Below are 20,091 nucleotides of genomic sequence, written 5' to 3'. Positions count from 1 at the left end.
TTCTTCCCGCCGTCGGGTTGCTTTAAGTTTAACTCACTATTTATTGGATGAGGTTTTTGTGATTTCCGGAATAATCAACTGAAGGTCGAGGTAAGTGTTATTAGCCGAGCCGAAGGCCGAGGCTGATAAACACTTAATTGACGAGACCTTCATTATTTAGGATATCACAAAAACCGAATATAATTATCGTTTTGTTTATATACATTGTTTTGAAGAAAATAACGACAAACAACTGTTGCAACGAACCTGAATAGATACAATTGTTATTGGAAATCCTGCATTGCGCGCGCAAGCTACAGATTAGTCAGTTATTTGCTAGCACGTAATTAACTAATCTTTAGGCTGCGCTGATTTCCAAAATTAGCTGTAGGCTATGACCAGTGAGAAGACAGATAATGAGCACAATGTATTATAATATTAGTTATCAGTGTTGAGGGTAGACTGTCGACTGAAAAAATGATGGCAGGAATATCTGAACAAGAATAGCAATGCAGTCACGTGACCTTCTGTCCCAAAACTGTGGGATACAACTTAAATATTATCAAGAGCAAAAAGAAGATTGAAAGAACATGACGTCAATTTTGAGGTGATTAGCACATAATACAGAGATTTTCTGGGTGTTCCAATGTTAGCGTGTGTGTATATTTTCATAAATTTTTTATATTGTGGTAAAAGGCAACACTATGCCTTTGGCAGTAACCTGCAATCAGACACACCTTATTCCCTTTTTCTTTGGGAGGCAAAAGGAAGAGGACTTTTTCCCTTTGCGCGTCGCTCCCCCCCCCCTCCGCCCCCCCCAAAAAAGCATGCCTTATCCATAGTAGCCTGATTCCCAGGTATCCGAGGTTGCAAAGGGCCACAAACAACCTCAGACGTCTGAGAATCAAGCTAGATCGCAAGTTACTTTGGCAGTAATTTTACATGGTAAAATAATAATATTATTTTTATTCTTTTAATTTAACAAATTAAATTTGGAACTTTTTCCAATATTAATAGCTGATTTACCATTAAGCACTTAAGCAATGAGAATGCTGTCATCCTGGACATCAAAAATAACAGAAAGTTGTTGATCTTAGCAATCTCTCAGTGGTCTACGGTAATTCAATAACTTTATACTTCAAGTGTTAAAAAAGCTTTGAAATCTGTTGTGTTAGACGAAAGTGTTCTTTAAGGGAAACACGTAACTTACAGTACTGTTGTTTTTCCTGATTTCAAGAATGTTTCAAGTGTTCTCATTGCTCAAGAAAGTAATACCACTAAAAAATATATTAAACTTTATCGGCATTTTAAAAGGTTTTATTGCATCTATGGTAATGTATAAAAGACAAAATCTGTTTGCACAGCCATTTTGTCCAGCTGAAAGGCATGTAGGATGTAGGATCTTTTGATATAAAGAAAATACTACTAACGTAAATCCCATAGACACATCACAAATGTTTATGTCTTTTTAAAAATGTAGAACGTTATGATTTCATATGGAACAATAAGTTCCTTGGCTGTTCTTTTTTTTTTCCTGTTTACACAGCTTGCGCATCTCTGAATGCAAGAGCCACCACAGCCTTCTGATGTCCGGCATATTCACGTACAACCTCAGCCTGATCAAGATTCCATAAACGTGCCATGTTGTCGGAAGATGCTAATGATAAAATGAAAATTATAAAATATCAGGTAATTATCTAAAGGATCATAAAACAAGCTTCCTTATATTAATAATTCTGTTTTTCCTTTGGAATGTCTGTCTGTGTACCTTATGTACAACTGTTTTATAGTGTTCATCGATTTCCACCCTTAGTGACTAACATTATTTAGTTAACATTAACTCTAAAAAGGTAAAGAATATCACACCAATGGCAGGGGTACTTTGCAGAATGCCGAACAGCTGCTGAATGACTATGAAGTTTATTGATAAGGGTTAGGAATCTGAGTGAATCAAGTTTCCTGTCAGTTTTCCCAGTGTAATGCCCCTAAGTGGAACCTGATTCACTCAGTTTTCTAACCCTAATTACTAAACATCAGAGTCAATTGGATGTTTGGCAGCCATTCAGCATTCTGCAAAATATCCCTGGCGCCACATCAAACAATTTTAAACCAGGACTGTTCACTCTACACCTACTTTTATACCAAAATGGTCAAAGACATCATGTCTGATAGATGCTTTGAGGTAAAAAAAGTATGAAAATCACTTATAATGTTTTATCGGAATAAGAGTTGGAAATGGGTGGGAAAGTGGTAAGTCTGGCTTCCCTAGCTATGAGCTTAACTGTTGAGGCAAATTTTTCCCTTTTGTTTTCGTTTTCTTACACTTACTTGTTATCGTGTATTCTTTTTCTTTTGGTTCTCCGGTATTTTATTAATTACACTCCTTTGTTTTGTTCTGTATGTAAATTTAGTTATATAGTTTGTTATCTCACCCTTTTTTTACCAGAGTTTTACATGTCTATCAGTGTAACAGTGTTCGTGGCAGTAGATTTTTTTTCTCGGTTTCCCCAACCACCAACCCTTGTTATCCTCAGCATTTGGCGAGCAGCTTCATTTTCATCGTTTTCTTCAATTTCGTTTTGCAGTGGCCTTCAGCTAGGTTTGTCTGAATTGTAACAGTTATAATACAGACAAACCTGCCCAGTTTTTCGCTCTTTGTGGTAATGTACTTTTTTGGTACGTTAATAGTAAAACATTTGCTGAGACATCATGATCGTGTTGTGTTTCCTGGAAATGGCCCTTACCTGTTCAATAATTATCCAATTTTACTATACAATCCATGTAGCTCATAGATAGGGAAGCCAGACTCACCAAAATCCCACCCAAACAACTCTTATTTCTAAACAACATTCTCTACAAAGAAATGGAATATTAATTTTTATTATTACCTGTAATAAGATACTGTGAGTCTTCTGAAAAGGCACAGTCCCAAACCCATCTTTGACTGGTTTCCTTAAGGGTTTTGCTAAGAGAGAAGTCAGCTGTTTGCCATATGTTCACTGTTGTGTCAGCAGAGGTTGTGGCTAGAAAACTTATAAAAGATAATGACAAAATAAGACAGGTGGTAAAAATAAACAATAATAAAATTTACAGAAAACTTAGGGCTATTTAATGCTAGCTAATGTTTCCAGTGTTTAATATCATCACATAGGGTGAAAGGGAAGTTGCTTTAGACAATACATGTACTTTTGTCTCTATTAATAAATGACCATCACCACACAGGAATTAGATCAACAGATTCCTAAGAATGAGAAAGTATGCTTCACCCAGAGTAAAAGAGTAAGACTGTGCTGTACCAGTGCCCAATGACCCCTCCCTGGCACCTAACTTTTTCTCATGAGCAAGTGGAGAATTTTTTCATAAGATCATATGCTGTACTCCTATCATTTTTCTAAGAACACAGCCTTGGAATGCAGGGATGTCGCTAAGAGCCAGCTGCTGGCTAATTTACCTGGCTGAAAAAAAACTTTCCACCAGTTCAATTACCCTGCTAACAGAGTCTCCTTTGATCTTCCTAGATAAGTCAGGAAGAGGAATAAGTCGCTTCCTCTTTCTTGATGTATCTAGGAAAGTTTAAAGCAACTCTGCTAGCAGGGTACAGTTCAAATTACTCTAGAGAACGAACAGTGCCAGATCCAGACCTTCAGATAAGGGGAGGACCCGGTCTCCAAAAGAAATTTTTTTGGCCCTTCAGGCCTCAGGTTAGTCTAAAAATAAGGGGGGGGGGGGGGGGGGGGGGGGGGGCAAGGGGTCCCTCCCCTGGATCCACCACTGACAAAGACAAACGGTAAGGTGCAGTTAAGTGGAGGGCGCAGGGTGGAGGTGTTGGGCTGATATTTTGTTAGCACCTTATGTGTAATGTTGATGCACTGCTCCAACTGGGGAATATAATGCTTCACTGAATAAATTACCAATTTCAAGTAACAGTGTTACCAACAAGGTAATTTGTAGCCTGAGAAAACAGCCAACATTTCACAACAAATCAGGCCTGAGAAAAGAGCAGAGAAATTCCATACTGATGACGCGTCACCATCCAGATCTGGCTTGTGCTTCTGATCGGTTGAACATTTACTTCATTTAATCAGAAGCACTACCCAGATCTGGGTGGCGATGTGTCATCAGTATGGAATTTCTTTACTCGTTTCTCAGATGCCATTTTGTAGGGAAACCAGTGGTGGCGTCATAAAATGTTACCTGTTTTCTCAGGTTAGGTAATTTGATGATGGTGTCCAGGTTCTGAGTCAATCATGCACAATAGATATGTACTGGCTCATTTTTTTTTCAGCAGACAGGCCAAATGATGGATGAAATGACTATCATCAACTTAAACCGAATACTAACCAAGAATCAGGACTAAAGAGGCATTTTAAGGCTGCTCTTTTATGAGCTCGGGGGATTTTTGTTCTTGGATGTAGGACAGTTGGATCATCTTTAGTACCTCCTGATAAGCTCCAAACATAGCAATTACCCTAACAACAAAGAATGAAAATGTAAGGTTTCTGTGATGTGTTCAACACAAACAACCAATACTGAATGATAGACTGAATGACGTGATAGTGTATATTTCATAATCTGCATAACTTCAATCAGAAAATGGGTAACTAATCAGATGTACCGGAAAAATGGACGAATTGTGATTGTCCATTTATCCTAAAGGGGAAAAGGATTGTTGACTTAACTGCCCTTTTCATGTTCCCTGACAGCTTTAACATTGTGGCACAACAGGTTTCACACAAGCTTTGAATCAACAGAAGAATAATACCGCCTTTTAAATACTAAGCTGTCAAGACAAAGACTAACAGTTTAAGGTGAAATTGTCTAAAAGGTTATTGATAATAAGATCAGTGACACCTGTCACAGGTGCAACAATAGGAACAGGGTACAGGTTCTTAGGAATTTAAAGGTGATGTTATTTTGGTGATGTCCATCTTATGGAGAGTCAAATAAAGGGCATGGAGAGGCAGGGCCAACTCAGGCAGTCCATTTTACTGAGGTATAAAGGTGTCCGTTAAGAGACAGTTCACTCTATGTTTTTTCTTGGTGTTGTTGTTGTTGAAAAGAGATGAGATAAAAAAAAACAAGGAAAACTTAAGGGGAACAACAGAAATTTTTAAAACACAACAAAGTCACCTGATTATTGACAGCTGCCATGTACGATGCCTCTCTGTCAATACTTATTGACAGAATGGAAGCATCTGACTCTGGAATCTACAGTAAAGAAAAAGACATGTGCAATTCAAATAAGAATAGTAGAAATCACTTTGGGTGAATAAAATATTGCTAATGTACCATATACATACATAGGCATTAACTGGTTGGCTCAAATTGGGCAAATGGTAAACAAAAATTGTCATTCTAAAGACCCATTTACCATTTGGACAAATCAGTCCTACTTACTGAAACTGTCACAAAAGCCGGAAATGACTGTCAATGATAGATTTCAAGAAATTAAACATGAATTTCCTTTTGAAACATTCCTACCAGAAAACTAAAGCAGGACCACCTTCTCAGAAGTCCACGAGACCACAAGACCACCTTTTCCTTGTTTCCAGATATTTTTCACTGGAAATGCAAAGCCCTCCTTTGTGATCTAAAATCAGATTCAAGTTCACTGATAAATAAACTATTTTAAAATTCAAAAAAATTCCTGTGACTTACTAACTGTTCATTGTGATCAGTCTTCAGATCCCACATGTGAATTGCACCACTTTGATCCCCAACAATCAACTCACCCTACAGCAAAATATAACATATATTTTGATATGGCCAACTCGGCACTATACACCTCGTTAGCTATTAACCACCTAATATCCAATGCGCACTCATGGAATATTATTGTTAATTATTATTTTAAAATAACTTATATTACAAATAACTGTTCAACTTGCAATCTGCTGGTAAATATCTAAACAAAAATAAATATTGTTGATGATAATAGGTTATAAGAACAACCAGAGACTTGGGATTAAACTGCATGTCCCGACAAAGCAGAAATCAACAACGCTTGGCACAGTTAATGTCCTGTGCAATGTGCTTTCTGTCTGAGGTCATTGACCTGGTAAAGAGCACATAAATTGCAAAAAATACAGTACAGCATGTCAATGTTTCTTGTGCAAAAAAGGGATATATAAATAAGCAAAAATATTATCACCTGATTAGGGTGAAGACACACACAATTCACAGGAGCATTGACTTGGAAGACACGCTGACATTGCAAGTTACGAGACCTGCCAAAAAAAATAATCTTGCTTGCCTACTACAATCTTCAATGCATTTGATGTAGATAGAAGATATAAGGTACATGTATTCATTAATAATATTATTACTTTTTGCTCATTGGATGGGAGTCACTCATATCCATGAAGAGTTTGTTTGTGATTGACTTTTATGAATATTATTTAAGACTTTATTCTGGGATAAAAGAGTCAATTTATCGTAAGAGTCTGGTGTGTTGTGTCCATGGTGGAGTACAACAGAAAAATTTGGTATTATCAATCACATTAAGGTCAGTTGGTTACTGCTCAAAGATTTAAGGGTTGAAAGTTTGGCGAAATTGAAGAACAGCTGACCCCCAACATCTGTCAGCTGTCTGTTGGGAGAATGCAGGCGACTGTCTGTCATTACACTCTAATAGACCAAAATATAAAAGTTAGCTGGAAAAGACAACTGACAGTCAGCCAACAAAGAGCCAACTGTTGAACCCTCTGCTCAAATTAGTCCACAAAAAATATCAGATTTTTGACATCAAGTAGCAGCATTTTTTTAAATTGTGCACAGCTTTTATTCAGCGACAAATAATTTCTTCCTTGCCATTGTCATTATGCACGAAAACAGACCTCTACCTGAAGAAACCAGTAACTATGAATATTAAGAAAAAAAAGACCATGTAATACTCAGTTACCCAAGCACTGAGAGAAACAAAATTACCTTAAGTCCCATATTCTAGCTGAACAGTCCTCACCACCAGTGTACATCCATTTGCCATCTTCATGAAATCCCACAGCAGTTACATTTTTGGAGACACCATCATAATTAACAACCTTGAAATAAAGTGTTTTATAAAACAAATGACAACACTATATAATACAAAAAGAAGCAAAGACAAGACATTGTCGACTAGAACTGGTTTTTAACGGTAAGTTTAATACAAGATTAAAGAAACTGTCAGCAGAAGGAAAACACAACTTGAAGCATACCACTGAAATTATAAACAAGTGTTGGCAACTTACTGGACTGGGAGTACTTGAATTTATGTCATACATTCGTATGTGCTGATACCCTGAGATAATGAATAAATATTAAGAATATTAAAAATATAGAGGATATTACATGGCCGTGCGGAGATACGAAATTTCTCTTCGAGTGTCAACACGAGAAAATAAATTCCGTATCTTCAAGCGGCCATGTAATGTTCTATTTGTTATATAAACACCGATGAAATACCAAACCATTTCACTGAAACAGTTTTATCCTGCGTAAGGCATGATTTATTATGTAGCCAATGTGATATTTTCACATGTGAAAATAACATGTTATTTTCACCTGTGAAGATATCATGTTTTCGCGCGAAAGCTCACCTGGTATTTCATTGGAGTTTATATAACGATATACCAGTATTATAACACACAATAGATAAACACTATAATTTTTGTTTGCTTCAAAAATTTCTTTCAAACTAACTGCATGCATCTACACAAATAAAATCTGGGTAAATTAAAATGTGATACAAAATAATACACAACTCAGTGGCAGCTCCAGCGGGGAGGGGTCCGGAGCTTACAAAAAAACCCTGACCAAAGCAAACTCACTATATTGTGCATGACCACTAACAAAACCATGGCATTATGATCATTAAAGGAGAAACTAGATTTGATCATCCTCAAGAAATGTACTGTTTTACTGCACTTTTCAAAAACACACAAATTCTGAAGGTCAAAAGCCAACTGACATTTCATTTTTTTTGCTGCTGTCAATCATCTTAGTGGACCTCTTAGGGAACAGAAGTTTACTTATAATTGACGGCAGCAAAAAACACATTTGTGAAGGCAGCTTTTGAACTTCAGAGTTCCTGTGTTTTTGAAAAGCCCAGTAAATACCTGCAGCAGCTAGTAATTGTCTGTCAGGAGTGATCTGCATGGCATTGACTTGCTGCAAATGTGGTTAAAGAAATCAACTAGCAAACAAACTGAAATAATTTAACAGTAACCTTAGAAAACAGCTAACATTTTGCAATGCGACCACTGGTTTCCTGAGGAAGCGATGTCTGAGGAACGAGCACAGAAACTCCATACTCATGATGTGTCACTACCATGATCTGGCTAGTGTTTCTAATTATTGGTTGTCAACTTTTTCTCATGGAACAAGCAATCAGAGGCACTTAAATCCAGATCTGGGTAGCAACCATCATCAGTATCAGTGATTTTGTTACAAATAGTTATGGTGAGTCCTGGGACTCATCTTGTGAAAAATCAGGAGTCCCAGTCCAGAACCAATGATTCCCAGTTCAAAAAAAGAAGGAGTCCTAAACTGAAGATGCTTGGGTCTTTATGTAACCAGTCAGTTAATCTGAAGACAGAGGCCAAAGCTCTATACGACATTACTGAAATCAAAATATAGTCTTTCTATTATTTTAAGCACAAAAAAGACTAAAATGAATATGCATCGTTAAACAATAGCCACAGAAATCACACGAACAGGATATTCCATAATTAAAACATCTTCAGAGCTATCCATAAATCTTTGCATCCTAAGGGATGTATGCAATGAATTATTTTGCATATTTGGGGCCTTTTATGCATCAGGGTTGCAGGACTCAAGAGTAACAAAATCACTGCAGTATGGAATTTCTACCCTCGTCCTTCAGACATCATTTTGCAGAGAAACCAGTGGTGGCCTCGTGAAATGTTAACTGTTCTCAGGCTAATCAAAAAACTGTTGTTCTAAGCACAGTGCTGGTGCTCAAAACATTCCTCACCTATGCAACTACCTGACTAAAAAAGAAACTTAACAATACATTAACTAGGTAACAAACCGGTCAGTATGCTAAGCTATGATTAGTTTAATAGTTTCAGAATACAATCAATACGGACAACCCAAAGAAACAGAACCAAGTGTCCTCATTCGCCAAGTGCATATTTCCCATAATACACCCTGTTTGCCCCCCAAAGTTTTGCATAACCTTTGTTTTTGATTTCTCCTGGGTATTGCAGTTGTCCAAGGAGAAATTGAAGACAATGCCTACACCAAAGTTTTTTTTTTTTTTTTTTTTTTTGGGGGGGGGGGAGGGGGCGGAGGGGGGCAAGGTGTACAGTCGACTCTCTCTTAACAGACACCTCTGTAAGATGGACACCTCTGTAAAATGGACACCTAGAGTTGGTCGCTACCTTCCTTACTCCCTTTACTTGACTCTCTAAAATATAGATTTAGTTAGGACTAAAAACCAAGCTCTCGTTAACGAGATATTTATGAACAAAAAAATAAAATCGTGTAAGGCTAACTGGCGACGGCAATGAGAACAGCAACAAAATCAATAGATCTAATTAGCAAAGAAAACAAATTTGTACATGCAGCACACTTTTTTGTACATTTGTTTGTCGTTGCTTTGCAGGACTACAATGCCGTTTTGCACAACTAAAACGTGAAACTTCCTAGTTACATATTATTTTTTTATGAAGAAATTGGGCTATATGCTCACCAAATATTTTGTTGCTTGTGTTCCTGTTCACTTTTTTTTTTCACTGTTGCTCATTTTCACCTGGTTGGTGGCTTCTTGCTAGCCACTAGCATTTTTCATTTTCTCACCACCGCTATGAAATTTTCACGTGTTTCTTCTTACAAAATTTGTCTCTTGTTTTTGATCACTAGCTCTAGCTCTTTCTCTATTATCCACATGAGTGTAGACAACAAAAATAAATCGAAAAAGACTTGACTTTGTTGTTGTTTTTTCTCTCTACAAATCCGGGTGGCCCTGCGATTTCCTGCCAAAAATACCTCGAGTTGCCTGTGGTGTCATACCTGTTAATTGAATTATTTTACATTGATACACCTGTGGTGCGGACAGACGGTCGGACGGGCGTACAGTCACGTGATTACCGAAATTTCTTGGATAAATGGATGACCAAATTTTCTTAGGTGTGGGGCTCCGCTCGTGCGCGCGCTCGCATGGAGCTCTGCTATAAGATGGACACTCAGTCCCAAAGGTGACTGTCTTAGAAAGAGTGGACTGTATTATGGGAAATGTACAAATGGAGAATTTAATACAGTAGTCTGCTTTATACAAGAGGTTCAGTGTCTGAGAGCAACACAGCTTTCGACCACAATGGAGGGGAAAGGGGTTTCCGTATTCTAGAGAACCTTACAAAAGTAAAATACAGCAAAAATACAGCAAACACTGCATTTTAAAAGGATACAGAGTCTGGATGCTGAACTGTACGATGACATATTCCGCTGTGAGCTTGCCAGAACTTGATCGCATGATCGTAGCCCGCTGTTGCTAAAATGACTTGCTCGTTTGAACCGTCTGTTTCAGACATCTTGTTTTTTCATCTATACCCATCCATGTCTCTCAATCCGATGACTTCCGTGCAAAAAAACAACCGAAACTACTCGTCTAACATAAGTCGGCGACAAACCCCGGTTGCACGAGTTACTCTTACTTGAAGGTAACTTAAACCGCTGGCAGGCTGGAAGAGCTTCTCCAGACAGCCGGAGACAGCGGCTTCTTTAGTAAGGGAAGGGTGGGCTAAGTTTTGAAAGGCTAGAAATATAATATAAATTCTAGCAATCTAATGGATACATTACAAAAATCCTGGTAAAGTATCAAATTTTCACACACCATTTAAAACATTGTCAAAGAATGCTCATCAGCAATCAATTAAAAATCCTGATTATGTAGCCTCTGCAAAACAGCACCTAATACCTCACCACCTAGTCAAGAGCATTTTACGAGCGCCTGGTACATCTGGCTGTGACGATTTTCACCTTCTAAAAAAAACATGGGGATCCACGGACTCACAAGTTACGTTAATTCGATCCCAAATCTTTGGGAAAAGATCATTCTTCGAGATACCAAACTAGTCATAGATGGGTCTTGTTTGTGCTACTATCTTTATGTAAGTAATGGATTTGACTTCCGGTGCGGTGGGCAATACGGCGAGTTTTACCGCGCGGTTGATTCGTTTTTTACTGCGTTGAGTTCTAAACGAGTCGAGTGCTTTGTGATCTTCGATGGCGCGGACGATCCAAGCGACAAAAAGCTGGAAACACTCCAGAAGCGAGCAATCCAGAATATTCAAAGGGCGAATGCTTTGGCAAAATCAGCTGATGACCGCGAGTTCTTACTTCCGCTTTTGACCAAAGTTGTTTTCCTACAAGCGCTAAGGGATCGTGGCATTCAATTTGCAGTTTGCGACAGGTAAATAATATTAAGTTTTGATAAACACACTGTTTCGAAAATTTTGAAAGCGGGAATTCCCCCATGGTGAGATAGCCCGAAAAGGCGGAGGTTGAGGGAGGGGCAGTCGTCTTTGGTAAGAAGTGAGTACCGTAGCCTGATTCTCAGACGTCCGAGGTCGATCGCGGGAAGCGAAAGGGACCGCGAACGACCTCGGACGTCTGAGAATCAGGCTATGAGTACCGATGCGACAAAGTTGTTCACAGCCCTCAATTTTTTCCGTATTTTTATTCGATAACCATACAAACTGGACGCAAACTGCGTCGGAGCGCGAGCATCCTCGGAGACCCAGGGGCAGTGTTCGCCCCTTGCCTGCGGACACGGCAGGTACAAAACGCAGGTCGCAGGTTACAGGTCACCGTGCTACAGTAAATATTAAACAACCAAACCCGAATCACAATTTAAAACTGAGTTTTAGCCTAAGGCGAAAATGCCTATCTCAGTTACTTTTCAATAGAGCTCTGACCTGCACCTGTGGCCTGTGTTCTGTAATCTTTTTTTTTATTTTGTACCTGCCACTGCCGACAGGCTCCCAGGGAAACGTTGTTTAAAGAGAAGGGGAGAGACTTTATCTCCTCGCATGGTAACCGGTCATTTCGACCCCAAGTCATTTTGCCCCGGTTACTTAGCCCCCCTCGATCTATAAGCCATGAAGCAAAACAAGCACGCTTCAAAAGTAACATCCTCGTTCTAAAATAGGGGGCTAAGTAACCGGAGCGAAATGACCGTAAAGTCCTCGCACTGTCCCCCACTAAAGAGCCTTTCCATAGGCAAGCACATCCACACACTACGCTGCAATATGAAGAAATTGTTTGATTTAGCTTAAGCAAGTGTATTTTCTTCTGCGGCAAGCAGTGTAGTGTTTGATGTTGTATTTGGCCTAAGATGTAATCCTCTCTCTTTTCCTCAACAGTGAAGCTGATGCAGAAATTGCTTCTTTGGCTCGATCATGGAACTGCCCAGTTCTAGGCAACGACAGTGACTTCTTCATATTTGATGTAAAAGCAGGCTACATACCACTGTCTTTTTTCGACTGGACAGCAGGTCAATTAAGAGCCAGTATTTTCTACCGTAGTAAACTGGCATCACACTTTGGAATTCGCGCAGAACTGATTCCTTTGTTAGCTTCTTTGGCGGGCAATGATTACATGAGTTCGGACGCACTGGCGGCTTTTAACCTTGCACTGATTCGCATTCAAACCACGAATCGTTTTAGCCGAAGAGAAGCAAGGTTTGCAAGCATTGCTAACATGCTGTCCGAGCTACCTGACTCGTGTAACCAACAGAAAGCACTGGAGTCCGTCCTTCAAATGATATCATCACCGCAAAACAGATGTGAACTGAGACAAGTTGTAGAACTTTCTCTTCAGGAATATAACATTAAGGAATCGAATTTATTGGATTATTTTAAAACTGGTGCGGTGTGCAGCTCTCTTAGGACACGTAATGGCCACGAAATTGAGCAGTGGGTTTTGCGTCGGTTTCGTTCTGGGCTGTTTTCAACCAAATTTATGAACAGTTTAACCTCAGGTAAATGCTTGCTTCGAGTGCAGGTTGAAAACTGTGGGGAAATTTCCGCAAACCGCTCTTCTTTCTGGCTTAGACAGTTTGTTTACGGTATTCTAAACGATGTAGAAGAAGGCACAAAAGAGACGGGAAATTTACCAGGTGTGCGAGAATGGGATAGAGAGGGCATGACGGTGAAGCCGTCAAATGTTGCACCCTATCAAGAGGGTGTGGTACCAGGTATAAGTCTCATGCCATATCTCGAGACCACAGAGACGCTAAACTTTTTGTTATTTGCGCTTGATAGTGCAGACACACCTGAAATAGGGGCCTTACCGCAGGATATGAAGTTATTTGTTGCATCACTTCGTTATCTTCTCAACAATGCGCAGCCAGAGCTAAAGATGAATCATCTCTTGGCTTTATTGTGCTGTTGTGTTAACTTACAAGACAATTTGAAGGAAGAGAACGTGAAAACTACAAACCCAAAATACTCACCTCAATCGTTTGATCTGCGAGCAGCGCACAGTTTTTGTCAGTGGCAGTCTGTTTTGAGAGACGCTATCAACCTTAACTGTACTTTACTCGAGCCTGTGCTTACGCCGTACATTCATAAGATATACAATGGCCAAATGGCGCACAATCTGGCGGAGAAACTAAATCAAGGTAAGTTATTTATCGACAAAACACTGAGTAAACTATGCCAGCACTTTCCCGTGCACAAGCAATACTCAAAACTATGAAAATTAGAACAAAAAATTGAAAACTTAAAAAAGACTTTTACAACAGATGGACAGTTAGATGGTTTGCATTTGACACTGACTGATTATTGTGGTCGAATCTTTCAGCTCCTGTCGAGCTCAGCTACTTGATTGGATTGTGAGACAAAGTCACTGCCTTTTAGTCAAGCCCTTTTTGCAGGCAGACATTTCCACCTCAAGTTGACATTTCTTTTCATGTTGAATTCCTTTTCACGTTAGCTTGTGCTACTTTAATAACCTACGCGAAAAGTCGAGTCATCGCAGAATACTTGTTGACTCGACGCTGGTTGCAAATAAAAATATAGGTTATGAATACTCTCTTATGTTACAGTTGCAAGCTAACCGTTGCCTTTTCAGTTTAATTTTTCAATGATAGCCGATAGTCCAACACTTCTACACTACAACGAGAACCTTGTTACACGCCTTGTTACAATCAGGAAAGAACGTACGATTTTAGCAGGAATTTATTATGTTAATAAGTAGTTTCTTAGAAATCGATTTTGAGATAAATATTAGCGATAAAAAATCACGACGTTTCGACCTCTCCGAGGTCATTCTCAAGTGTATAAAAGTTCTCTAAATTAGCATAAATAAGTTAAAAACAAGTTATAATAGATAAAAATGTGGTGAACGCTAAAATGTGATAAAATATGTAAAAATGTAAAAAGTGCTTAAAAATATTTATAAAGTCAAAAAACAATGGAAATAAAAAAATGTTAACAAGAACTACTCTAAACAAATAATTTGGCGCGAATTGAATCGCACTGTTTGTTAAGCGTCGGTTTCAGTTCTTGGATAAAAAACATTTCAAAAATAAGACAGTCAAATTTGTTCTGACACTTTCTTAAGATTCTAAAACTTTGTGCGATGTCTTCAGGCTCCATATCATGCTGCTCTCTGAGGTGGTTTCCGATTGCCGATCCTTTGTGTTCTTCTATTCGTTGGTGTAGGTGTCGGCACGTGTAGCCTATCTATTATAACTTGTTTTTAACTTATTTATGCTAATTTAGAGAACTTTTATACACTTGAAAATGACCTCGGAGAGGTCGAAACGTCGTGATTTTTTATCGCTAATATTTATCTCAAAATCAATTTATTATGTACTTTTTTTTCTAGGACGCACCCCAGAGGAACTAATTCCGTCTTTAAAACAATTCCAGTTGTTCAACAAACTTAAAACAGCAGTAACAAAGGATCTGCTACACAAAATCGCTCCAGAGAAAAGACCACGTGAAAGGAACAATGGAAGTAAGGCCAAAGGTTCTCATGTCAAGGCTGCAACGAACACATCTGATGACAACGAAATGTTGGAAAATCGATTTGCATATTTGTGCAATTTGGAAGAACAAGATAGCCAGGATGACGACGAGTGAATTACTAAAATAATGTCTATTTGTTTCACAACACCTTTGACAATGAAAACCGGGATGATCTTAATTGCGTGTGAAAAGTAAGATGCGCTGAATTAATTTGTAGAATGTAGCAAACTAACTAACTTGTGTAGCGAAATGACTTTATAGCGAAACCACTGGTGACACGTGAACCGTTGAAATGCGACGTGTCTATTTGTTTCGCAATACCTTTGACAAAGAAAACTGGGATGATCTTAATTGCGTTTGAAAAGTAAGATGCGCTGAATTAATTTGTACAATGTAGCAAACCAACTAACTAGTGTGGCGAAATTTCTTTTATAGCGAAACCACAGGTGACACGTAAACCGTTGAAATACGACGTACTGGGAGGAACAGGTATCTGATGACGTCTTAATAACTGGAACCCGAAATGTCAATTTCTTTTGCTGACAAGGACGTAAAACCCTTCATTTCTGGTGTCGTGTGGCCTTTATAATGAAGCTGTATTGAGTCGTGCACCCTTCTAAAAGCTCACTTGCTAATGTGCGCATAACTAATGAAATGACGTCACGTGTTCTACAATTGGGAAAAAACCAAGCCAAGGTTTATACTTTTCCGGGCTCCAAGATCGAAGAAAGAAATTTGCGCGAAAGCAGCGTGGAAACTGGGGAGAGACGGAGATTTTTCGCTCGCTCGCTTTTCCCTAGGCTCAGTCTCAGTCACCCAGTCTCGCCTTGGGTGTCTGGCGCATCGACACGCACAAGGCTGGAGACTGAGCCTAGCTTTTTCCTGGCTCGCCTCGTTTCGCTTGTTTGCACTGACCAGGGGCCTGGTACAGGCTAGTCAAGGTTAAGAAGACTATAGCTGTAACGTACTGTCCCAGTGTTTCGGTACTGGTATATTATACGTTTTTGTGTTTAGTATAACCGCGAATTACAACTTCCCTTAAGACTAATGTATTTGATATAAACTCAGTGCGTGCACCCTGATTCTTCCTTGATCATTTAAACCCCAATATCCCCATTTAAATTCTTCAGACGAATTTCCACACATTTCCTTAAAGAATTAGTTGTAGAGATAATTTGATAAAAGATCAAAGCATTTTCTAATTGATTTTCGTAAGCTTTTCTCTTGATTATGTATTGATAGAGCGATTTAGCACATGACCTTGAAATGAAAACGCGCGAACAAAACAGAAACAACAAACAACAACGCAAATAGAGCGATTTGATTGGTTTATCGAACGGACACAAGCGCGCGTGGCTTTTGGTTGGTTAAGCGAACGCTCGGGTGAAAAAACGTCCCGCCCGAGAACTAGAAATCAATCGATAATTCGCTTTGACGTCATACTGCAACACGATTGGCCAATCGAACAATGGCTTCTCCATATTAGGGTTTTCTTTGGCGCGAAAACGAAGAGTCCATATTTGATCTTTTCGTCCATTGACTGAGAAAACAAATAACGAACACTTACCGAAACCATTTTTCATGGTCATATGAAAATCGCTCCACTGCAAGGCGAACATTAATGTTGGTACCTCTTGGGACTTAAGGGGTTAATTCGGGATCAGGGATCATCTATGTTATTGAAAACCTTCGATAAAAACTGGGCATCATTATTCACATTTAAACTAAGTTTAATTATAGAAAATGTACGTCTATTTGTTACAAGAATAAAAAAATGATAAAGCTCTATACACGTTGGGTTTTTCTTTAAAAATTAAAAGCCATTTTACAATTTTGCAAATGTCTAATAAAATGATATTACATTTTGCGTTTTTCATTGGAACTGTTAAGTATTCCACGACTTTGCGATTATCAAATGAATATAATCAGCCTTCGTTAAGGGAAGTTCTTCTCCTTTTGTTCGAAAGAGAAATTAAGGGCCTTAATAAAAATTTTTGCACACCCTTTCAACAGCTATTTATTAAATCAAAAAAGCGAATATTATCTTCCAATGAGCTTGCAATGAATAGTCTTGTTAGGGCGGCTTTCAACTAGGGCGGGGAATCGCCTACAAGACTTAAATTGCCTTATATGGCTGGTTGAGGAAAAGGTGCGAGATTTCTTAAGCAATCACTAAGCGCAGTGAATTCGTAATGGTACCACCTCATTGGTGAATCAAAGGAACTGTTTGACCACGATGGACTTCAAACATATTAGCCCCAAGAAAGGGCACCCAGAGCCATCTACTGTAGATTACTAAACAAAAAATTAATTGCTTAATTTTTAAAAGATTAAATCCAACATCAACCGCCTCTGTCCCCCCTTGAGTGAGAGAGTGCAGGACAGTAGAGACCCTGGTGACATGAGTGAAAACTCTTAAAGTAATGGAGTTTTGTGCATGTAACTTGGGATCGACAATGGATTATCTTTTCCGTGAGATGATCCGCATCTAAGTGCTTGCAGAAGAGTGGAGTTTGCATAAACGTGATTCTTTCACGACATGAAAACCGTTCATGGAAGAACAATAAATGTCGGCAATTCAATATGAACGTTACTAATGCAATGCCGAGTAAATGCGTTCATTTGCCATAATGAAGCACATCGGTATCCAGGCACATCACCACCAACGAAAATCGCCACCAAAAATAGGACTTAGATTTATTGTTTTGAAAAGCCCCAACTATACACAACAAGTGAAAAGAACTTTCACGAACAAAAATTTTCTCTTAACCATTACGTTATCATATTTCAAAGAAAAGATTTTTCTTGCTTTTTTTTACATGTAAATCTCTTAAATGTCAAAGTTTACATTAACTGAAGCTATTATCAGTATTTAGGGAGCCCAGTGCTCTGAACTTGTGAAATCCAGTGTGCCCAGCATATGATTTCTATGAAAAAGCAAAGATTTTCTAGTCGCCCGAGAACAAAAGTTAGGCGCCATGGGCCACCGGGCTCTGCTAGAGCACAGCTTTGCCTAGGATCAACATTGAAATTCTCATTTGTTGCACCTATTTATTTTCTATAGAAGTAGTAGGGAGAAGTTGACAAAACATTAAGCAAATTCATCTTGTGTGATCATGTCCTTAATTCTCATGACCACTCTGTTTTACAAAGCATTGATATTACATGGAGAAATTTGATGCTGATCACTCTTAGGGCTTAAAGGGTTAAGAGCATGAGAGCTTCGACGCAAGGATCCTCAATTAGGATCGACAGATTTGTATTTAGGTCGACTTCAAATTCGAATAAGCTTGACGAATGAGTAAAATTCTGGTATTAAACTGTGTCAATTTAATATTTCCGAGTTATTCGACTTATAGCGAGTCGACTTTTTGGTAGCGATTTCGTTGGTGGCAAGATGACCGTAAACCAGCACATCTAATTCAGTACTGGTCAGGGTAATAGATCACTGTGTCCGGTTATGTCCATTGCCATATTTGGTGCACTAGCTATGCAGACGGCCTTGAGCGTTTCTTTTACCATTTTAATCGAACATGGAGTCTAGCTCTGAAGAGAAGTCACTCAGCATGCTGTTGATATCCTTCATGAGTTCCTCCGCCGAACTACAAGAGACCAAAAATGAAAAATCTTTAAGCACAAGCATGACGAGCGCGTAAACAACGAATTTTAATCTACTTTGATTCTTGTACTCATAAGCCCTTAAGGTTGACACTGACGCGGTGATAAGGATTTGATTATACGATAGCAATCATAAACAAGTCATAAAAAGATTTACAGGAATAACCCTGTGATAACAGACCCTTCCACGGATTTTTCAACCTTTTAAGGGGCCAGTTGGCGAAAATTCGTCGACAACGCTGCAAAAAGCGCCTTAAGACTAATAAAATTGCCGAGTTTGAGAATGATTTGTTGATTAATAACGAAGAAACAGCTCTACAAAGTCGCGAGATTATACAAAAGTTTGCCTTGTAAGGGGCAAGTTTATGCACTCCCACCGCCACCCCCACCACTACCTTGCAAACGTCAGGGGTACCCAAAGATGGTTTCCTCCGGCTAAATACACTGAAAACTCTTTTTAGGCTATCAAGAGTACTTAATAGATATCTAGAAATGCATTCTAAGAGGCGCTATAAATTTTGCCTCTGTTCTGTCATCCTAGGGGAACTTAAGTCTTTTCGAAATTACAAGGGCTTCAGTATTATTTTCCCGAAACTTTTCGACGCAATTGAACATTTTACGAAAGAGTGAGAATTGTTCCTATTCCTCTCTCTAAACTATAATGCTTACTCTTCCTCAGCTTTCACCCCGTCCTTGCTTGTCGACGTTGTCTTTGCTTCATTCCGCGGAATGCTAGAAATAGCCTCAGAGGATTCTGCAAGAAAAATAATCCACTGCATCAACGGTAACACATTTGATAGGAAAATCATATATTCGCAGACAACATAAAATAAGATACATACTTCAGCAAGGTCACATCAATTAAACCACGTACTAGATTTCCGGTCGTTTCGTCCGAATACAATGTGCGTACGAGGTATTCTCGCACAAAGAAGTAAATTTGCCTACACGGTCTCAGATAGTACAAAACAGCTTTACACTGAGTATGCAGAGTTAGGGCTTCACTTTGCTTTTTTATCATTTTGACCATAAAAATGTAAACACATGAGACAGGTATACAGCTATAGTATAACTAACGTTTGAGATTACGCTTACAAACTGCAAGAAAGGGAATTAACAAGATCCATAACGTTTGTGCACGATCTCCTAATTTTGCTCTAATATAACGGAAAGGCCGTAGGTACCTGTCGTGACAGTGGCCAAGTCCTCTCTGGAACGCGGTCTCAGTATCTGTTTGATTTGTTTATCTAGTTCCCCTTCAGCTGAAATAAAATTCAGAATACATTAAAAATGACAAAAAAAGGAAGGGGACTGGCTCCATGCTCCGTTTGACCACGAGCCAAAGTTAAGGAAGAGTTAAGAACCGAGGGGAGGGTACTCCCTATAATGGCCTATACGAATAGTCTTCACCCGAAAGGGGTACCCTTTTCATGCTTCAGGTTTATCAAAGGGTTTGGATTTCACTAGTTGAAGTATATAAAAGGGTGGGGAAATTTGTCTTTCCGTCTGTAAATGG

At 38.9% G+C, this 20,091-nt stretch overlaps 3 protein-coding genes across 6 annotated transcripts in view; 1 reads left to right on the top strand and 2 right to left on the bottom strand.

The window, feature by feature from the left end:
* Positions 1-930: 930 nt before the first annotated feature.
* Positions 931-10,650, bottom strand: LOC140941446 (target of rapamycin complex subunit lst8-like). The gene is made up of 10 exons (XM_073390441.1): positions 10,389-10,650; positions 8,076-8,127; positions 7,209-7,258; positions 6,907-7,019; positions 6,131-6,206; positions 5,638-5,712; positions 5,110-5,187; positions 4,321-4,448; positions 2,868-3,010; positions 931-1,636 (listed from the first exon to the last, which is right to left on the bottom strand). The coding sequence occupies exons 1-10, from the start codon at positions 10,509-10,511 to the stop codon at positions 1,518-1,520; spliced, it is 957 nt and encodes a 318-aa protein (XP_073246542.1). The 5' UTR covers positions 10,512-10,650; the 3' UTR covers positions 931-1,517.
* Positions 10,651-10,932: 282 nt separating this feature from the next.
* Positions 10,933-15,565, top strand: LOC140940564 (single-strand DNA endonuclease ASTE1-like). The gene is made up of 3 exons (XM_073389554.1): positions 10,933-11,392; positions 12,345-13,603; positions 14,815-15,565. Exons 1-3 carry the CDS (start codon positions 10,974-10,976, stop codon positions 15,069-15,071), a joined length of 1,935 nt encoding a protein of 644 aa, XP_073245655.1. The 5' UTR covers positions 10,933-10,973; the 3' UTR covers positions 15,072-15,565.
* A 1,101-nt stretch (positions 15,566-16,666) lies between these two features.
* The window catches only part of LOC140942375 (uncharacterized), a 29,283-nt gene continuing 25,858 nt past the window's right edge, over positions 16,667-20,091 (bottom strand). For all 4 annotated transcript variants that reach the window (XM_073391337.1, XM_073391334.1, XM_073391335.1 and 1 more), the window contains 3 exons: positions 19,760-19,837; positions 19,245-19,329; positions 16,667-18,559 (listed from right to left, as the gene is read on the bottom strand). In XM_073391337.1, the coding sequence (XP_073247438.1) occupies positions 18,481-18,559; positions 19,245-19,329; positions 19,760-19,837 (242 nt within the window). In that variant the 3' untranslated portion in view covers positions 16,667-18,480. The remainder of the gene's footprint in view (positions 18,560-19,244; positions 19,330-19,759; positions 19,838-20,091) is intronic.

This window comes from Porites lutea, chromosome 6 (assembly GCF_958299795.1).
Source record: "Porites lutea chromosome 6, jaPorLute2.1, whole genome shotgun sequence".
Lineage (NCBI taxonomy): Eukaryota > Metazoa > Cnidaria > Anthozoa > Scleractinia > Poritidae > Porites > Porites lutea.
This window is presented reverse-complemented; position numbering and strand designations above follow the sequence as displayed.

What these genes read in the sequence shown, in the direction of transcription:
- LOC140941446 (XM_073390441.1), bottom strand. Translation starts at nt 10,511, where the DNA reads ATGTCTGAAACAGACGGTTCAAACGAGCAAGTCATTTTAGCAACAGCG. An exon ending in GCTAGAATATGGGACTTAAG is followed by an intron (nt 6,207 to 6,906) that starts GTAATTTTGTTT and finishes TTTTTTTGGCAG; the next exon opens with GTCTCGTAACTTGCAATGTC. An exon ending in TGTGTCTTCACCCTAATCAG is followed by an intron (nt 5,713 to 6,130) that starts GTGATAATATTT and finishes ATTTTGCTGTAG; the next exon opens with GGTGAGTTGATTGTTGGGGA.
- LOC140940564 (XM_073389554.1), top strand. Translation starts at nt 10,974, where the DNA reads ATGGGGATCCACGGACTCACAAGTTACGTTAATTCGATCCCAAATCTT. An exon ending in CAATTTGCAGTTTGCGACAG is followed by an intron (nt 11,393 to 12,344) that starts GTAAATAATATT and finishes TTTCCTCAACAG; the next exon opens with TGAAGCTGATGCAGAAATTG. An exon ending in GGCGGAGAAACTAAATCAAG is followed by an intron (nt 13,604 to 14,814) that starts GTAAGTTATTTA and finishes TTTTTTTTCTAG; the next exon opens with GACGCACCCCAGAGGAACTA.